The 18,781-nt window shown below is 41.6% G+C and overlaps 1 protein-coding gene across 5 annotated transcripts; it reads left to right on the forward strand.

The window, feature by feature from the left end:
* The first annotated feature begins 417 nt into the window (after positions 1-417).
* CEP55 (centrosomal protein 55) lies at positions 418-14,778 on the forward strand. 5 transcript variants are annotated; one of them, XM_083614149.1, is made up of 10 exons: positions 442-687; positions 3,117-3,308; positions 3,626-3,910; positions 6,886-6,945; positions 10,267-10,408; positions 11,574-11,878; positions 12,609-12,680; positions 13,542-13,667; positions 13,793-14,022; positions 14,420-14,778. In XM_083614149.1, exons 2-9 carry the CDS (start codon positions 3,150-3,152, stop codon positions 14,000-14,002), a joined length of 1,359 nt encoding a protein of 452 aa, XP_083470275.1. In that variant the 5' UTR covers positions 442-687; positions 3,117-3,149; the 3' UTR covers positions 14,003-14,022; positions 14,420-14,778. The 5 variants fall into 5 exon arrangements, with proteins under 5 accessions (XP_083470278.1, XP_083470275.1, XP_083470277.1 ...); XM_083614151.1 differs by having other exon boundaries at positions 11,577-11,878; XM_083614152.1 differs by having other exon boundaries at positions 418-687; positions 13,796-14,778.
* The last annotated feature ends 4,003 nt before the right edge of the window (positions 14,779-18,781 follow it).

Genomic DNA, 18,781 nt, shown 5'->3' on the forward strand with positions numbered 1-18,781 from the left:
AAACATTGTTTTTGTTTGTTTTAGAAAAAAGCACCGATTATAATTATTATTTGCTTTGCTGTGTTCTTTCTCACGAGGTTACACGCGAGCTAATCAGCGTCGATCCGCTCAGACTTTCCTACATTGAAAACCACCCATGCCAGAATTGCTGATGGAAATTTTAAAAACGCTTCTGTAGCGGCGAAGGATGCTGAAACTGCAAAATTCACAGCAGGGCAACGCATTCCATTAAAATACACCAAGAAAGGAGGCGGGCGCGCAAAATAAATCGCAAGCTTCCAACGTCCTCCTCCCCACTCCTCTTTCTCCGCCTACTTCCTTAAACCCCGCCCCTCTCGGAATCACCGCCATTCGCGCCGCCTTCTCCGCGCAAGCTCCAGCTCCGCCGGCGTTTCGTCTCGTTTTGACCCTTCCCGCGCCCCGTCGCTTTCCAACTGAAACGGAAATGGCGTCGAGCAGAGCCGCGGCATTCAAACTCCCGGAAACAAGCGCTCGGGCGGGGCCGGGTTCGAAGAGGAGCGGTAAAGCGGCTCCCCTCCGCGTCCCTCCCGGAGAGGTGGAAGGAAGGGAGGGGCGGCGGCGCCGTTGTTGCAGCAGCAGCAGCAGCCTTGACGCTGCCCTGTCCTCCCGTCAGTCGCTCGCCGGGTCTCTCCAGTTTCGCGACCACCCGAGGCTGAAAGAAAGCGGGTAAACGGGGCGGAGTGGGGGAAAGAGAGCTCGGCTCGGAATGGGCGAAGGAAGGGGTGGGTTAGGTCAGGGAGAGAAACGCGGGTCCCCAGAATATTGGGTTGGCTTAGCTGTCTTGCACCTGCTCTGCTTTTCCATAAGGCGCTCCAGGGGAGAGGGCGTTATGCTTTTGTTATTGCAGCAGGGACAAAACAGAAATACTGCACATGCATGCATGCATGCATGCAGTGCCGGATTTACGTATAAACTAAACAAGCTATAGCTTAGGGTCCACTCCCTTGGCCCCAAAATTTTTAAAAGGAAAAACATATGTGTTACTAAAGAAACTTCTGTTATTGCTAAATGCCAATGTGTTTGCATTATCAAGTTTTGTTATGAATAAAAAATCATTTTAAGTTAGAGCTTAATCATTATGTCACTATTAATATACTTATTCTCAGTTGTATTTCACTATTAATATACTATTAATATACTTATATTCGAGTTCAATAATTACTTTGTTAAAATACATACTCTATTTTGTTATGTGCAAGTGGCTTAGATACCTATTAGGTCCATAAATTACCATGTAGCGTATATTCAACCCAAAAAACAGTAACAATTTGTTGTTGACAAAGGACAGCTGGACATATAAAGGGCCCCATTACCTTCAGGAGCTTAGGGCCTCATCAAACCTAAATCCAGCTCTGTATACACCCACGGACAAAACGCCTCCTCAGCACTGATATTCTCAGTGATGGTCTAGGAGGTGTGCGATCCGCCTTGTCCAGCTTTTGCCTGCCTACATAGCGAAACCTCCTCCCTATCCACCTCTTTTTTGACTTGTCCGCTAGGCGTTTTCTAGCCACCTCAAGTTTCCTACCAAATGCAATACTGTGCTGCGTGGGAGATCTGCTAAATCCGGGGTGGGTGGGTGTGATTTCTCTCCTGGAGATGAAATGACTGTAATCTTTCCCCTATGGGACAAACAATAGTCAGGGACCAGTTTTCATTGGAGAAGTGGCAACACCGTAGGGGTTTAACATGATGGCTCTGAAGAAATTTGCAGCCTCTTGCACCTGCACTACATTTCCGGTTGTTGTTTTTTTAAAAAATAACAAAGCGAAGCGTTAAGAAAATATGCCTGCAAGTAGTGAAGGGAGGGGGGAAGGTGGAAATAGACTATATTGTGCTTGAGCTTCAGATGGGAGAGGGATCTGATGCTGGGAGTAGCAAGCTGCATAAAATATCTGATGCCTGATTTTAGTACCTATTGTACTTTGTAGCGTAACGCACCCTGGAGCTTCTGGTAGGTAAGACATTCTAATGATAATAAATCATAATAATAAGGCAAATGCTTTGAGGTGTTACAGAAGGCAGCAAATTGTTATTTAATTGAATTACTACTGTGTTGTTATTGGCAGGGATGAAGGGGAAGTACTTGTGGGATTTTGTGCCCCAGGTATCAAAATACTATACAGCTTGCATACTATACAGCTTGATAGGGGGATTTTGCTGGTGGCAAAATGTATTGTGCCAGCCATTCTCTCAGAAGTCTACTAGTAGTTTCATATAATAATAATTTTACAGTATATAATAAAATATATTAGTCCCTATGACCTTTCAGTACTTCCTGTTTCCCTTGGGCCACATTTTCCAAGCATCACATGATGTGGCAGACACAGCTGCATTTTTTATATATTCCGTTGTGATGTTTTGTTGCAGACTAGCTAAGTATTATAATTGTAACAGGGATCACAAATATTTCAGAATTTATTTATTTTTTTGCAGTTATGTTGTTGATTCTAACTATCAGCCCACAAATTCTACACATTTTTAATTTTGCTGCTCTTAACTTTGGAAGGAGCACTGCCTATTTCAGTGGAAATATTATGTTCTTTGAATGGGGATTTTTGTTCTATTCAAAATGTTTGTGAGTCAAACTTACTACTATAATCCTGTTTTATGCATGTTTGGGACCAAGTGTGGTATTCAATTAAACATTTGTGCAAAAGGATTAGTTGTCACACAGTGGTACTTCCTCCCCCTCCCAACCTTTCCTCCCTTGTGCACCCTTCATTGCCTCCAAATCTGCTTTAGAGGATTAGGGGAACTCCAGAACAGATTTAGGGAGGGGAGAAGGAGAGAATGTTCCTTTGCCCAGTGCGAAATCCTAGCATTGAAGGAAAGTTCTCCATAGTGCCACACTGACTACAGCTCTGTGGCGCCAAATTTTTAACATAATTTCTATAGAGGAAGTCCCAGTGAATTCGATTAGACTTCTGAGTAAGCTTGCTTAAGATCAGGCTGATAGACGAGTTATTCAGCTTATTTAATGAGACTTGAATTGAGGCTTTATTACAAGCCACTTGGGACACTGCAAGGAAACATACATAATGCAAGGACAGAAGAGGCTGTTCCTTCAATGGTACCTGGTTATTTATTTTTAGAAAATCTGAAGGACATCAAAGGACATCAAAGAGATGAATATCGGCAAGTGGGGATTGAAGTCTGGTGATTCCAAATCTGAATCTGAGTTGCAGTTATATAAGAAAGAGAATGCAGCCCTTAAAAAATCTTTGGAAGACCTCACTAAGGGCAAAAGAAAAATGACACCAGAAGAAAAGAACAGATTCCTGGAGGTGATATAAACATTTCTGCATGCAAAACTTCCTGTCTTGTGCTGTTAACTGTAAAGGAATCACTGAAGATTTAACAAATGAAGTGATTTTGTATTGCATATTACTTAAAATCTGAATGTTAATTTTGAACATTTAAAGTGTCTTCTCTCTCAAAGTCAGAACTTGGGAGATAATAGTTACTTTGCCACAAAACACCAATTTTACCATCATAGTTGCTAACAGTACCGGTATGATTGCTTGCCCTGTACAATTAAGAATATTTTATTTAAAAATTGGCTTGTTAACTGTGATAATATGCTTGCTTACATTTCATGTAGAGAATACTTGCCCTTGAAACAGAAAATGCAAAATGTAATAATATCCTTGGAGAAAAAAATCAAGAAATTCAGCTCCTGAAAGACAAGCTGAAGATCAAAAGTAAAAATGGTGATGTTACTTCTCTGCTTAGTCAACTAGAAGAGAAAACACAGGAAGTGGCAAAGAGAGAACAGCTACTTCATTCCCTCTCAGAAGAGGTGGATCGGTTGAAAAACCAGTTATCTGCAGTTACTACAGATTGTTCAGACCTTGAAAATAGAGCCAATAATGTGCAGATTTCCCAGGTAAGTTATTTTGGCTGTTGCTATATATTTATTACCCCACCATTTTCCATGACAGGACAAACAACAGCTTACAGATAAAAATGAGAAGTGCTTAAAGCATAGAAAACAATTTAAAAATAATTAAACATTGATAGTATTAAAGCTATGTGTTGTTGTTGTTTAGTCGTGTCCAACTCTTTGTGACCCCGTGGACCAGAGCATGCCAGGCACTCCTGTCTTCCACTGCCTCCCGCAGTTTGGTCAGGCTCATGTTTGTAGCTTCGAGAACACTATCCAACCATCTCATCCTCTGTCGTCCCCTTCTCCTCCATCTTTCCCAACATCAGGGTCTTTTCCAGGGAGTCTTCTCTTCTCATGAGGTGGCCAAGGTATTGGAGCCTCAGCTTCAGGATCTGTCCTTCCAGTGAGCACTCAGGGCTGATTTCCTTAAGATGGATAGGTTTGATCTTCTTGCAGTCCATGGGACTCTCATGAGTCTCCTCCAGCACCATAATTCAAAAGCATCAATTCTTCGGCAATCAGCCTTCTTTATGGTCCAGCTCTCACTTCCATACATCACTACTGAAAGCCATACCATTTACAATTAAAACAGCATTAGCTTAATGTTCTTGATGGTAAGGGCAGTTTGACAATGGAACCAACTGCCTACAGTGGTGGTGAGTTGTTGTTGTTGTTGTTGTTGCATCAGGCCTTCAAATAGAGGCTGGGCAGCTATCTATTAGGGATGCTCTAACTCTGGAATTCCTGCACTGAGCTGGGGGTTGGGTTAGGTGGCTTACGGGTCCATAGTCACTGTCGACCGTATGGACATCCCTATTCTAATTGATGCAAAGCATCAGCTTAGACCAAATTCTTTTAACATAAGAAGCGTAAAAAGAGCCTGCTGGATTGGGCCAATGGCCCATCTAGTCCTGCATCCTGTTCTCACAGTGGCCTGTGGGAAACACACAAGCACTCTGCCTACCTACTATTCCCAGCAACTGGCATTCGGAGACATACTGCCTCCAACAGTGAAGGTAGAACACAGCCATTGTGGCAAACAGCCTTTGATAGGCTCATCCTCCACCAAATTGTCCAATCTCCTTGTAAAGCCATTGCTGTCTCCTGCTGGAGCAAGTTCCACAATTTAACAGCTTTGCTAGCCCGTTAATTATCCCATTGCTAACACCGACAGATTTTTAGCATTGCTAACATCAGCAGATAACCTTAGTAATCTCCAGCTTGGTAAATGGAATGTTGGTGAGTCTGATTCCTTGCAAAAGGCTTTTGATTCGAGGTAGAATACTGTGGAAAGCAATTATGGCAATACCATGGAGAGAAGGTAGGTGGCAATAGAACATCAGCTACATTGTGTGAAACGGCATATACAGTGGTACCTCGATTTACGAACTTAATCTGTTCTTAAACCACACTTTCCCTAATGAGGCCTCCCACCACCGGTGTCCTTCCACTGTTCAGATTCCGTTCGTAGACTGAGGTAAAGATCACAAACTGGAACACTACTTCCGGTTTTGCGGAGTTCGTAAACCGAATAGTTCGTAAACAGGACTGTTCGTAAACCGAGGTACCACTGTATAAGTTACAGGCTGGCTGTGTGTGTTCTCAACTGGTGATCAAACATTTACAGGAAAATAAGTTAGTCCTGATATTTTAGGGCCAGCGACAAGTTAGCGCCTTGTTTAATTTTTAGTATGCCATTTGGGAATCCTAGTATTTAAAACACCTTGGCCGCAGTCCAGTACAGAATTGAATGCACTTAAGCCCATTGATTTCAATAGCTTAAGCATACTTATGTTTATATGGGATTGTGGCTAGGATGTGCAACTGTTGAAAATGTATCTTGAACGCAGGTTACGTTCAAGTCAGATTAGCCTTGTGCTAGAAGGGAATTAATTTCTGGTAATGGGCAATATACTTACTCCTGTAGGACTGAGTTTAATAAACCGAAAAGGCTTCCAAAGGGTGTGTGTGTGTATTTATATATATCTATATATCTATATATATATATAGATATTCCCCTAGTTTTGCAAAAGCCCTCTGAATCCCCATTTGGGTTTGGAAAGCGCAGATTGGCAAATAACTCGGTGTGTAACTTAATAGTGTCTGCTGAAAATAGTTCCCAATACCTAAAATATGAAATCTTTTGAAATCCATTTTAGCAGGAGCCCCTGTTACGTAAAAGTTGCAACTAGTGCAAAATGCACCCCAGTATGAACCCAGGCCACACCAACTTTGAAGGAGTTGCACTTGTTGGTATGCTTCTGAGTCCAACATACATTCCTAAACTGTTTGGCGCTTAAATATACGACAGAATGCCTCTTCCCTCATGGTTGTCCCATCCCAGGTGAAGTAGAGGGATGGGTGTAGGGGTTTTTATGTCGTCATCTTCCCCCACCTCTGGAACAATCTATCCCAGAGGTGCATCTAGCACTGCATTAATACCCTTGTTCTAGTTGCTGAAGGTGCCCCATGCTGCAAAAGCATTTGTAGAACTAGTTTTCTATGAAGAATATATTAACCTAGCCTGTATTGCTGCCATGGTGCTTGCTTCAAGTGTATTTGCTGAATCATGTTGCATTTTAATTGGTTTTCATGTAATGTTGATGTGTAATACTTTATATTCTTTGGGGATGTAGTTGGTCAGAGCAATCAAAGCAATATCATTGGAGCTTAATCAAAGGAATCTGGGAGTTTGGGGGCATATCCCATAGTGAATTTAATGAAGTTTTTCTATTGCAGGTAGTTCCTTTTCAACCCACAATACAGCAGAAAATAATTCTTCAGAAAATATTTGATGTAGTGCACATAAGAAGTCAATTGGCTTTTTAAAATGATGCTTTTCCTATTACATAGAACAAGTTGGTCTTAGAAAAATTCATGCCGTGATGTGGTTGTATATATTCCTGTCTAAAAATAAGAGACATGTACACCCAGCTTAGCAAAATCAAACTGTTGAACTGGTTTGTGTTTTGCAGGAAACTGCTATAAACTGCGCTGGAACACCAACAAATGAAGTTGAAATCCAACTGAAAGATGTAAGATTCTTTTAAAAACTGTGTGTGTGTGTATATACTGTTAGTTTCTGTTTTGCCACTGTGCAGCTGCTTGGAGTCACAGGACTCTGTTTACATTCCAAAGACCTTCCAGGCTGTTGGAAGTCTCACGGGAGACAGGAGACAGATGTGATGTTACTGGTTTCCTGTTTCTTTGTTGTTCAGTTGCTCTCTGCTCTCACAGGGAGAGGATGTATTTTTCTGCCTGCGTAGTAAGAAATAAAGCATAACGATGTAGCCATAAATCTCATCACTTCTGCTGCTTTGATTCTCTGCTGAAATGGGAATGTGCCTGAGGCCTCATCAAAGGCTCAGGTCGTTAATTATCGTTGGAGGCGATTCCGGAGGAAAATGAGCTTTATCAGCTTGGCCGAACGGAGATCCCGACATATACTACTAAAGAGAAATACCTAATAGTTCAGGCCAATCCCTTGCATGTTTACTTGGAAGCAAGTTTCAGGGCCTCGAAACGAGGCTTGCTCCCAAATAGATGTGTATGGTAGAGCTCAGTGGCAGAACATCTGCTTTGCAGGCAGAATGTTGCAAATTCAATCCCTGGCATCTCCAGGTGGGGCTGGGAAATACCCACGTTTGAAGCTCTGCTAGTCATTGTAGACAATAATGAGCTAGATGGACCCATGTTATCCCTGTGAATAAGGCAGCTTCCTATGTAAATTTAAGAGTGCAAGAAGTGGAACCACCATGCTAGATTAGACCAAGGTCTATTGTCTAGTCCAGATTTACATTCACAAGCATCTGGCTGTGTTTGGGAGACTACTCAGAACTTGAAGGCAACAGCTCCAGCCCATTATTCGCCCGCAACTTCACATAAGAATTCCCAGGCAGGTGAAGCAAGCAGATATGAAATGGTACTTTACGGGCTGCTTTGCATTAAAATGCAAGTAACCTTTAAGACGTTAGCAGTGTTCTAACTGGCATTGTAAGTGACACTTCTAATTATACTTGTGCCACAGAAATGTGAATTGGCAATGTTTAGAGTGCTGTGTTTGGGCCATGTTCAGATCTCTACTCGGTCTCCTCACTTGGGGTGGGGGCAGGATTCAGTGAGCTATACCTGCTTCCATGAGTCTCCTTTACTTGACCATAAATGAGAATTATACAGCCCAGCATTTCTTCAAAAAATGTTGCACAAACTAGTAACTGTGACTGGCTTGTGGGATTGTCTCGGCACTGCACCACAGATGACGCCCTATCGATAGGCTGTGCTTCTGAATCCAGGTTTATGTTCAGGTGTTATAAGATTCCTTCAAATAAGGGCAAGTTTCCCCGATCAAGCTTTACGTGATGAATGTGTTGTGGAAAGGAGAATTGTTGGTTTATTTTTGTTCTTACTATGCATTTTGAGTTTTTAATATTGTAACTTCCCTGAGATCTACAGATGAATCCTTGAATTTAGTCACCAGGGTGTTTACATGCAGACCAAATTTTTCTGGTCTCTTTGGCATCTGCCATTGTTCACTTGCTCAGATGGAGCCACTGCCCTACCTGTGTCAGGGCTTCATTCCTTGCTACACACCTGCATCTAAGGATGATTAATACTGTGCATCTTTTAGAATTATTATTTTTTAAAGCAAAAGGGACAGTGACAGGCGAACAAGCTCTGCATTTCCCTCCATGGGTGTGAAATAACACAAAATAATGTTTCAAGACTGACATTTATCTTTTGACTGTGTATAAGCCTCTGCTACTACACTCTCAGTAAACTAGCAATTAGAGAGGTTAATTGTATAGAAATGCATATCTCGAAGCTTGTACTGTTGTATAGAGTTGTAGGCGAGCCTCAGGACTGAATGCCTATGATTTTGGGCAGTGTCCAATGAAGTAGTTCTGTTATCACAAGGATTTATGGCTGCACAACAGAACTTTCCCTCCCTACACACCCTAACTAAATTTGCTCTGGAGGATTGGGGGAACACCCAGAGCAGTCTAGGAAGTGCGCAGAAGAGAGGTAGGGAAAGTCACATTGTTTAGGTGGAAGTCCTTGTGCTAACAGACTACTTTGTTGGATGCTGCCCTTTATGTTGGTGTAGCTAACTTTTCCATATATCAAATACACACACACACACACACACACACGAAAATAGTACTGTGAGCCTTGGAAGAAAGTATATAATGCCCCCTAACTGCAGCCACTGGGATACATACAAACTACTCCAGAAATTAAAAACCATTTTGAAGACTGTTCAATATGACTTGGGAGGTGGTGGTTCAAGAAAAAGTCAAATTTCACTGCGCTAGCACAAGCCTGTTTTGCGGGCCCAAGTAGTTCTTTGGATCCTGGCCAAAGTTAACATAGAAAGGAGATTTACCAGGTAGCACAGCTACAGACTGTTTGGGCTGCGCGGAGCCATAAATTTTTATAGGTCTTGGAATAGGAAACGCAACCTCCTACCACGCTTTTGTAACTGCTTTGCCTATACATAGCCAACTTCACAGCTTGTTTGGGGTGCCTATTTTTCTTAACATTCAAAATATGCAATTATATTATAAAATAATAATTTGCTGATCTTATTAAAACAGTATAATTAACTCTTGGAATCGTATGTTGAAGCAAATATCTTGAGGCTTCATAATGTGAATAAGTGTGGTTTCAGTAGCATTGTCATCGTTAGAAGTGAATCTTAAGAATAATACTTGCTTAAAAGTGCTTTGGAAAATCTCTCAGGTAGCTTCTGTTTCCCGGAGTGTTTCACAATCTGTATTGTTTGCAAGAGATAACCAATGACATCAGCAGATGGTATGCCTATACTCGCCCTATCTTTACAAGGTTTTCATGATCTTAAATAAAAGCTGATCTGGTTGTTTGATTAAAAAGTAAGTTCATTTATGTATATTTAGTTTCTGACATTGCGAATCACTCTGAGGAAAACATGTGATGGCAGCACCTCTTAATACCCAAAGGGTGTTTCTCAGGCATGTCTCAGGTGGTACTAGGCATGTTTTATCAGGTTGATAAAACAGCTAAACACCTCTTGCATAAATAACAGCAAAAACAGGCATGTTTGAGTGATTGACAGAAATTCCAAGTTACACTTTGCAGTCAAAGTAAAGTTGAATTTTATTTATTAAAACTTGTGTTCACATGATCTTTAACAGTTAAATATTTCAAAACTGGTAGAAAGCATAAAGTTGAAAAACACAGTCTTCTTTAGGCTGAGGCTCCTGTGCCAAGTAGGATGCTTTTCGTGTACTGATAATACATATGACTTAGAGAAAGGTAAGTTATCAATACTTTCCTTGAAGCAACTCTTAACCAACTTACTTATTATCTTCCCTCTCAAGGCTTTGGAGAAAAACCAGCAGTGGCTAATATATGACCAACAGCGAGAGGCCTATGTTCAGAGCCTTGTGGCAAGACTCTTTGAACTGGAACAGCAGCTGGAAACTGTTAACCAGCACCAACCAAATGAAACCAGGGCAGAAGGTATTAGCTGGCTTTTCTTCAGGCTCAACAGATTGCACGACAAATTAGTTTATGTGGAGAAAGATATCCCAGATCAGTTTTCTGGTTTTAGCTATGAACACTTACAAGCATAAAGCTAAATTAAATTATCACTCTTTTTGGATACTTATACACGTGCTGTAAAAATGAAATAAAAAGTGGTGTACAAATATATACTGATCGTTGCTTAGCTGCGAATCATGGGTGTTGGGATAAATAAATATTGAGTTGTCTTGGCATTGCTCAAGTCACCAGCATGTGACATTCGTTTTTGTAGCAGACATATGAAGTTGTTTTGTAGGTGTGGATTTTTAAGCATGGATCATTAGAAAAAATTACGACTCTTATGGAGTGTGTGCATCTCTTAAGAACTAGCTACCTCCGTAGAGCAGAAAACTTGTGGAGAAACTTCTTGATAACAGGTCATTGTTGCCTTACAGTTTGCTTGCCTGTGCTGATTTCATATCCATCAAATACATAGTGTCTGGTTTCTTCCTGGAAACCGATCGGTTTTCTCTTGTTACTATAAAACACACTCATTAAGCATCTGGTGGTTTTTAGCCGATTTAGCTGTTGATGATCTATAACCTGGCTGTAGCGCTGTGAGGAAGTCTGTCCCATGATTAGCTCTGTGGTGGTTCTGTGAGTCCTCAGTCATCAAAGGGATGGACTTCATGGAATCATCAGGAGGTGATGGGGCTAACCTTGTCCTCTGATAAAAGGCGTGTGCCTTGGTCCTATTCAAAACTTTGCCAAGTTGCTTGAGGACTAGAGTTGGGGGCCCTTCATGGTGCCATTGCTGCCTAGCCCCGGCAGCTTGGCTGTGTAGAGTCTGCTGAACGTAGAAGGAGCCCTTCTTTCCCCTCTCGAGGAATTGCAAGATTGCCACATAGTGGCGTGGATTGGATCTGCCCCCTATCCTGGTGTAGAATATGTTCTTCTTTAACAACGTATTAGTGTCTTAAATTTCCTTCTGAGTAAGTTTGAATAAGGAAATACAGCTTACTGCGAGGGGCAAGGCAGAGTCTAGAATAAGGCTGTTCAGTTTTGTTTACAAATACATTCTGCGGGTGTGAGTTTGCTAAGGATCTTCGTTGAAGCATCCCCCCCCCCTTCTCTTCCATGTTCTGTTGTGGGTTCCTGCCAGAAGATAAGCAACGATATTATGAGCAGTTGTTGCTAGCCGCCAGAAATGATCTAGAGACAGAAAGGCGTTCCGTAGCCCAGCTGCATTCTGACCTCATTGAATTCAAAAGGAAGTATGACGAAGCCAAGCAGGAGGTGATGAATTTAAATAGTCTACTAAAGTCGCACAAGCAGGCTGACATTCAGACTCTTCAGGACGAAAACAACCTCAAAGGGCAGATGCTGCAGAGGCTTACTCAAGAAAATGAAGTGACCAGAGACCAGCTTGAGGAAGAAAGGAAACGAACGCAAGCACTCTCATCTCAGGTTGGTATATAGGGGATTTGCTGACTTCACTTTCACAATGTACACATTTATGGAGTTGGGGTGGAAGATGACCTCCAACATGATCCCTACCCCTTTCCCCCTCCATAATTCAAGGGGATGTGAATTATATCAGATGCACATATAAATGTGGTAAGTGCCAATGCTGATTAGCCACACTGCATTGCTTTCAAAGGGATGTGCATTTCAAGGGCCCTTACCACTGAAATCAACCAAGTGTGGACAGGCAGCATCTTTGCTTAGATACCTGTCCTATATTGTTAAGCAATACGTGCTTCCATGCATGGGTCTTCTTGGGTGTGAGTTGAGCAAAGAAGCATGGGGGGGGGGGAGGCAGCAGGAAAAGGAGGAAATCACTGTTCTATACCCTGTCCCTTTTTCTTAGGTGAGATGCATAACCAAGTAGAAGCAAAATATTGTTAATTTAATTTATTACCCGCCCTTCACTCTGAAGTCCAAGGGTGGGTTACAACACTTTAAAGTGCAACAATAAAAGCAATATATAACACAATTCCAATAATAGGTTTGTTCCTAAAAATACTTGTTCAGCATGCTTGAAAACTTTAAAAAGCAAGGAACCTGGAGCAGCCGCTCTACCATCTTACTAGTAAGGATGCATAAAACCAATAAACCCATGGATTGACATAGGTTGATTATTTGAAACCACCTTATAGAATTGTCTTGTTAATATAGTCTTTTACACATGGTATAGGTTGAGATGCTTCAGAGATCTTTGCTAAAACAGCAAGAAGAACACACAAGGATAACAGCTTTGGAACAGCAGGTACCAGGTTACACACTATTATTTTAATGACACTTTTCAGTCAGAACTAAAACCCATAGGCAAAATATTCATGTTAATATTTTAGGCAGTTTTATTACAATACAAGCAAGTAAGCTGTTCTTCCTAATATTGAGATATATTGTGCATTTTTCATGATAGTGATTTGTCTTGGTACTTACTGCTGATAGGAAAGTTTTGAACTAAGTGAGAATTTAAAATCCATTCATCATTTAATTGACATCCCTCTGTAGAATCTCTACTCTTTTAATTCTACGGTTATGGTAGTGAGGTTTTTTGAAATATTAAAGGACTTAACAACTGTGTGTGTACATGCAGTAAGGTAAAGGGGACTCCTGACCATTAGGTCCAGTCGTGACCAACTCTGGGATTGTGGCGCTCATCTTGCTTTATTGGCCGAGGGAGCCGGCGTACAGCTTCCAGGTCATGTGGCCAGCATGACTAAGCCGCTTCTGGCGAACCAGAGCAGCGCACGGAAATGCCATTTACCTTCCCGCCGGAGCAAGTACCTATTTATCTACTTGCACTTTGACGTGCTTTCGAACTGCTAGGTTGGCAGGAGCTGGGACAGAGCAACGGGGGCTCACCCCGTCACGGGGATTCGAACCGCCGACCTTCTGATTGGCAAGTCCTAGGCTCTGTGGTTTAACCCACAGTGCAACCCATGTCCCCGTACATGCAGTAGCAGAACATTAAAAATACATTGCACAAACCCTTCAAAATAGGCTTTATTTATTTGCTTTAGATCCAACCTTTTGTTTTCCTAAGGAGCTCATGTAATTATAGCATGAAATCCAGCGTGTGTAATAGACTCTCTGGTTTTCTCCGAATGTTTCTTGCCAGATCCAGGCATGCACATCCGATTTTGAGAATGAGAAACTCGACCGTCAGAACTTGCAGCATCAGTTGAGCAAAGTCCTTAAGGAGCTGCGCAAGGCAAGGGACCAAATAACTCGCCTTGAGCCCTCAGTGAGTAGGACTGCGTTTCTAGAGTCATTGGGTGGAATCAGTGTGGTGCTAAGAAGATTGGCTGGACCTATAGAGGAATATTACTAATTTGTAATGGGAAATGCACCAATTCATTTTTTTTCCAGAAGCTTCCAGAGTGTGGAGGATGTACAGAAGTCTTGCACAACTTCCAGGCTGCCTTTGAAGACAAGCTGACAATACAGAACAAATGTCCTTCACCCAAACGTTCAAATCTTCTTGATGAAAGTTTCCTGGAGTGCCCCAAATGTAAAGCACAATATCCTACAAGCCAGCATAGGGAGCTGTTAGCCCATATTGACTTCTGTGCAGATTAAATGCAAGGACAAACTTGTAGGTATGTCTTGTCGCTCCCATGTATTTTTGACAGAAAATAATGGCTTGTTAAAAAAAAAAAGCAACAAGATTCTAAAGGACCACAGTTCCTACTCCCATGATATGCACTTCTATTCTCATTATTATTGTTTTACAAAGGGTTAGTCCTTAACAGTATCTACGAAAACAGGAAACAGTTTTGTTTTAGAGTGGTAATGTAAATTCTAAACTACTGATTGTGCCGTATTTGCACAGCCGGAGCCAGTAGAAATGGTTTGATTTTATTTTCCATGACCAAATACCCCCATGCAAATAGTCAACAAAATTACTGCCAAACATTCCTGTTTCGATCTTAAAGATATATGTAGTTTGTTTTACTGGATTAATATTTTCTGCTTTTATATATTGTCTGTTTCCAGAAATGCATTTTCAGAATCTTGGGGCAGAAAGGAAAATGTTTCTAATATATGAGTCTCTGGGAGGATGTAGCCCACCTGAGGGAATGTGTGGCGACAATTGCGTGTAGCAGAAAATTTATATAGTACCTCTTCTACCTTCCATCAAACATTTTGTGTGTGTGTGTGCAGAAAAAAAAGAGTGAACCCAAAATTCAGAGCATCAGGGTGCCTCTTAAGACTGTTGCAGCCATTTTGTTTGCTTGAAATACACTCCTGTTTGCACTCTGCTATCCCACAGCTAAAAGCTGGGGATATAATTTATCAGGGAACCTGTATGAGGAAATGGTTTTTAAATGAATAAAACAGAATTGGCTATGCCACCAACGCTCTCTGTGTCTTTTTTTAATAGCTGGTGAACGTTGAGGCAAATCAAACAGCTAGGCAAATTGTATCTATGTATGCAGTGCTGTGTTTCTCAAAGTTCATGAAATCATCCTCTCCTATCCCTTAAAATACATGAGATCACCTTCATTTGCCTTCAGTTCCTCATCCCTGTTTTGCCACTTCCTTAACTCTTCTCATTATGCCACCTCCCCAGCCTAAGTTAACTTGACTGTAAACAGTCACTGCTCGTTCTCAGAAATCCCATTGGGGTGTAATGCCTTATATTTTGGAAATTCCCGTGCCTTGTGTTTGTAAAATCGCTACCCAATTTGGCATGCAAACTGTTTGCAACGAACCACCTTGCAGGTATCACACACCAATATGGAAACAGATATTGTTGGTTGTATGGCACTAGGTGAAACGATGCCAAACTAAGAGACCACGCTACAATAAAACGTCCTATCTTGCAATCTCGCCAGACAAAACTGGCTAGTACAATTCTGAAGTTTCTTTCCTTAAGTTTGGATTTGGCCAGGCTCATGTTCGGACGTGCTTTGATCTTGACTGGTTTGTGGTAGAGCAAGCATGAGCTCCAGCCACCAGGACCACCACACTTAGCCCTGCACTCGACTCCTGCCCAGCCCACTCTGCTGAACCCTTTTAACAACAAAGCATCGAACAGAATGCTGCCTTCAAATAGCAAGGGTTTTTCAGACTGGTTGTGTTGTACGGGTTTTAACTTTTTTAAAAAATTGTCATTATTTTTAAAATAAGGTTTTCTTTACAATGTTCTTATTTCATTTAGCCTCTTATATCCCTGAAACATATGATTGCCTTAAATCAGGAGTGGACAAACATTTCAGGATCAAGTGCCACGTTTTCGGGTGGGGGGTTATGTTTGCGGGAGGACCACATATCCCAAGTGGCAGACAAGACCAATCAAAAAGCGAGACACTCCATCTCTCTCTCTCTCTCTCTCTCTCTCTCTCTCTCTCTCTCTCTCTCTCTCACACACACACACACACACCCATCCATCCATCCAAAACATTGCAAACCTGCCTGCCTTCACCAGAACCAAGCAGTGATTCCTACACAAAACTGTCAAGTTGAACCATAAGAAGAACTGCTGCAGATAAAAATATATCTTGAAAAACAACAATGTCTGGAATGGCTACTCTGACAGGGCTTTGTGCATGGGCAGAATGTGCCCAGAAATGCCTGTCTCCTAGATGGACATTTTTTGTTGCTGCTTTACGGCAGCAGCAAAATACAGTAGCTTCTTTGATGTAGGAGAACAAAGGATGTGGGAGGGCTGTATGCAGCCTGTAGATTGCCCATTTTCTCTTATGAGCCCCATTGGGACAGAAGGACTCATTTTAGAGAAACTAAGCCCACAGGATACAGAGGAAAAGAAAGTGTAATGTATGCTACTCCATTAACAGTAAATGGTACTCTCACAAAAAATTATTAATATGTATATTCTGTGTTATACGTGGTGTTGGCCTACTTGGAACACCATATTCATTGGAAAAGCATTGTTAGTAGGCTTATTTATCAGCCAGTTGGGAGACATTGTAATGTAGTATTGTTAAAGGACTGTTCTTCTGGGTTAGTTCCAAAATGTGCTTCTTCTCTGGAGAAAGATAGTACACTCAAGACTTCTGAGTGGAGCTGGGTTCTGCAAAAAAGAAAGAAAAGTGTGTAGTATTGATTCTCCCCCAACAGAAATTCTCTTTCTTGATGTAGGACAGCTTTTGCCAACCTGAGGCCTTCCCGAGGTTTTGGATTATTCCCATTAGCTTCAGCTAGCATGTCAATGCTGGCTGGAGCTGATGGAAATAATAGCCCAAAACAGTTGAAGGATTGGCTAAGGCAGTGGTACAGTTTTGTGTGTTTCTATTGCACATGATTAGGAAATTTATTCTGTAAACCAGCTGACTTTGACACTTCTCCCCTCAATGTTGCCTTCCGGAACGTTAAGGTATTAGGGGTTGTCAGTGACAAATGTGCTTTGTACTGTTCTGAAAAGAGGGCAGGCCCAAGATTGGCATAGTATTTACCCAGGTAGCTTTCCATGGTAAAAATCTACCAAGCTTGAGGAAAAGCTAATTTTTACATGACTGGAACAAACTGACCCAGTTGGCGCACGTTATCTTCTGTCTAGCTTTCGTTACGCAGAATGCAGTGGATTATGCAACTAAGTTTTGGTTTCAAATTCTCATGATAAACTCAATCTGTTCAAATATAGATTTATGATTCCCAAATGTAAACGATAAGTAATACTAATATAACTTAATATCCTTGAATTGCCCACACACCCTACTCAAAGAAACTAGACTGACACTAAATAATTCAGCTTTTTATTAAAGCCTTGGAGTTCTACTACTGTATTGAAGTATTAAGCAAGCATAAAGAGATGCAAGGTACCACCCCAGGTCCAAATTCTCAAGTCACTTTATAGAACATTTCATTAGTTTAGCTTTGCAGAGGTGTAACGCTGTGGCCAAAACGGTTTTGTAGCATTTCCAGTGCTAACAAATGTAGCAATAAGTGTGTAGGCTTGTGCTGATCAGGGAGTCCCATTAGTAAGCATGTATGTAAACCTTTATGACAAGGATTTAGAGGCAGGGCAGGAATATGTTATACCTGTTGCCATTGGATACCTTTTCATTACCAGGCCTTATGCTCACTCATTGCCCGGAGACGACTTATTACCTGGGTCCATTTAAATCTAGCTTCAGACCTGATTTTAGCAGGGAAGCTGTCTGCTGCCTTATGTAAACTATTAGTAGCATTAAATGAATTTATCTACTGCCTTTCATTTCAAGAAGAAATACCAAGGTGGTTCAAAAATGTGAAACGACCAACCACAAAATAACAGGTATAAAACTCAATAGAAATAATGCAACCCATAATTAAAATCTGTAGTAAAACAATTTCACCCAAACTCTCAAAACATTCATAGTTCAAATGTATAATATACACTCCCAACAACATGTTAAAACAGCAATCGAGCAGGAAGTTCAAGCCAGTATATCAGGGGAATACTTGTCAAAATGTGTGTTGTCAAGAGCTGACAAAATTCCTTGTATTCTGATAGTCATCAAACCGATGTTAGGATGATGGGGACTGAGAACATGTTTCTCTTGTACCTCTCAGTGGCTTTATATACCACTGGATTGTCAATTCTAGAAGGTGATGCTGGGGCATTGTCACTCACCCCATAGCATTTACAACCTCTGCATGAAACTGTTTATAGTGAGGCTGTCTTGAGAATTCAGAGCTGAGAATCATCAAAAATGTCAAATCAATAATGAACTGGATAAGAGTCAATAAACTGATGTTCAAAGCTGACAAGATGGAGGTACCATTGCTGAGCAGACAGGCAGGACTCTTCAGGGAGGTGGTTTCCAACATGTACAACCCTCCCCTCCCCAAAGGATTTGTCTTATGGAGAGGCACACAGATCTAGTGTTGTCCCTGGAAGCTCAAGTGATATGGAACACCTTTTGCCCGCTGAAGCCATTCATGGATAGGAAGAGCTTGGCCATTAGGTGTCTATGGTTTGGCAATCTCCAGATTAAACCACTGCAACACATTGACTACAGGGCTGCCCTTGAAGGTGGCAAAGACTGTTCAGAAATGGCAGTTAGTTCAGAATACAGCTGCCGCAGCTAACAAGAAGGAAATGTTGGGAACATTTTTGTCGTGCTTAAACAGCTCAGCTGGCTTCTTGGTCCATTTCCAAGATCAGTCCCAAGTGCTGGTGCTTACTTTCAAGAGCCCTTATGCTGCTTCAGACTTGAAAAGCGGAAGGGGCATCTATTGCCATATCAACCTGCTTATGAACCTGGGCCATCTTTGGAATCCCTCCAGGTTTCTCTGCTATCTGAGAAGAGCTGGTTGGTAATTTGAGAGACTGCATCAGATGCCACAACACCACTGCTCCGCATCACTGCCCCCAGGCTTGCCTGTCACCTGTTTTGATGTATTTCCAGT

This window comes from Podarcis filfolensis (assembly GCF_964270895.1).
Source record: "Podarcis filfolensis genome assembly, chromosome: 5".
Classification (NCBI taxonomy): Eukaryota; Metazoa; Chordata; class Lepidosauria; order Squamata; family Lacertidae; genus Podarcis; species Podarcis filfolensis.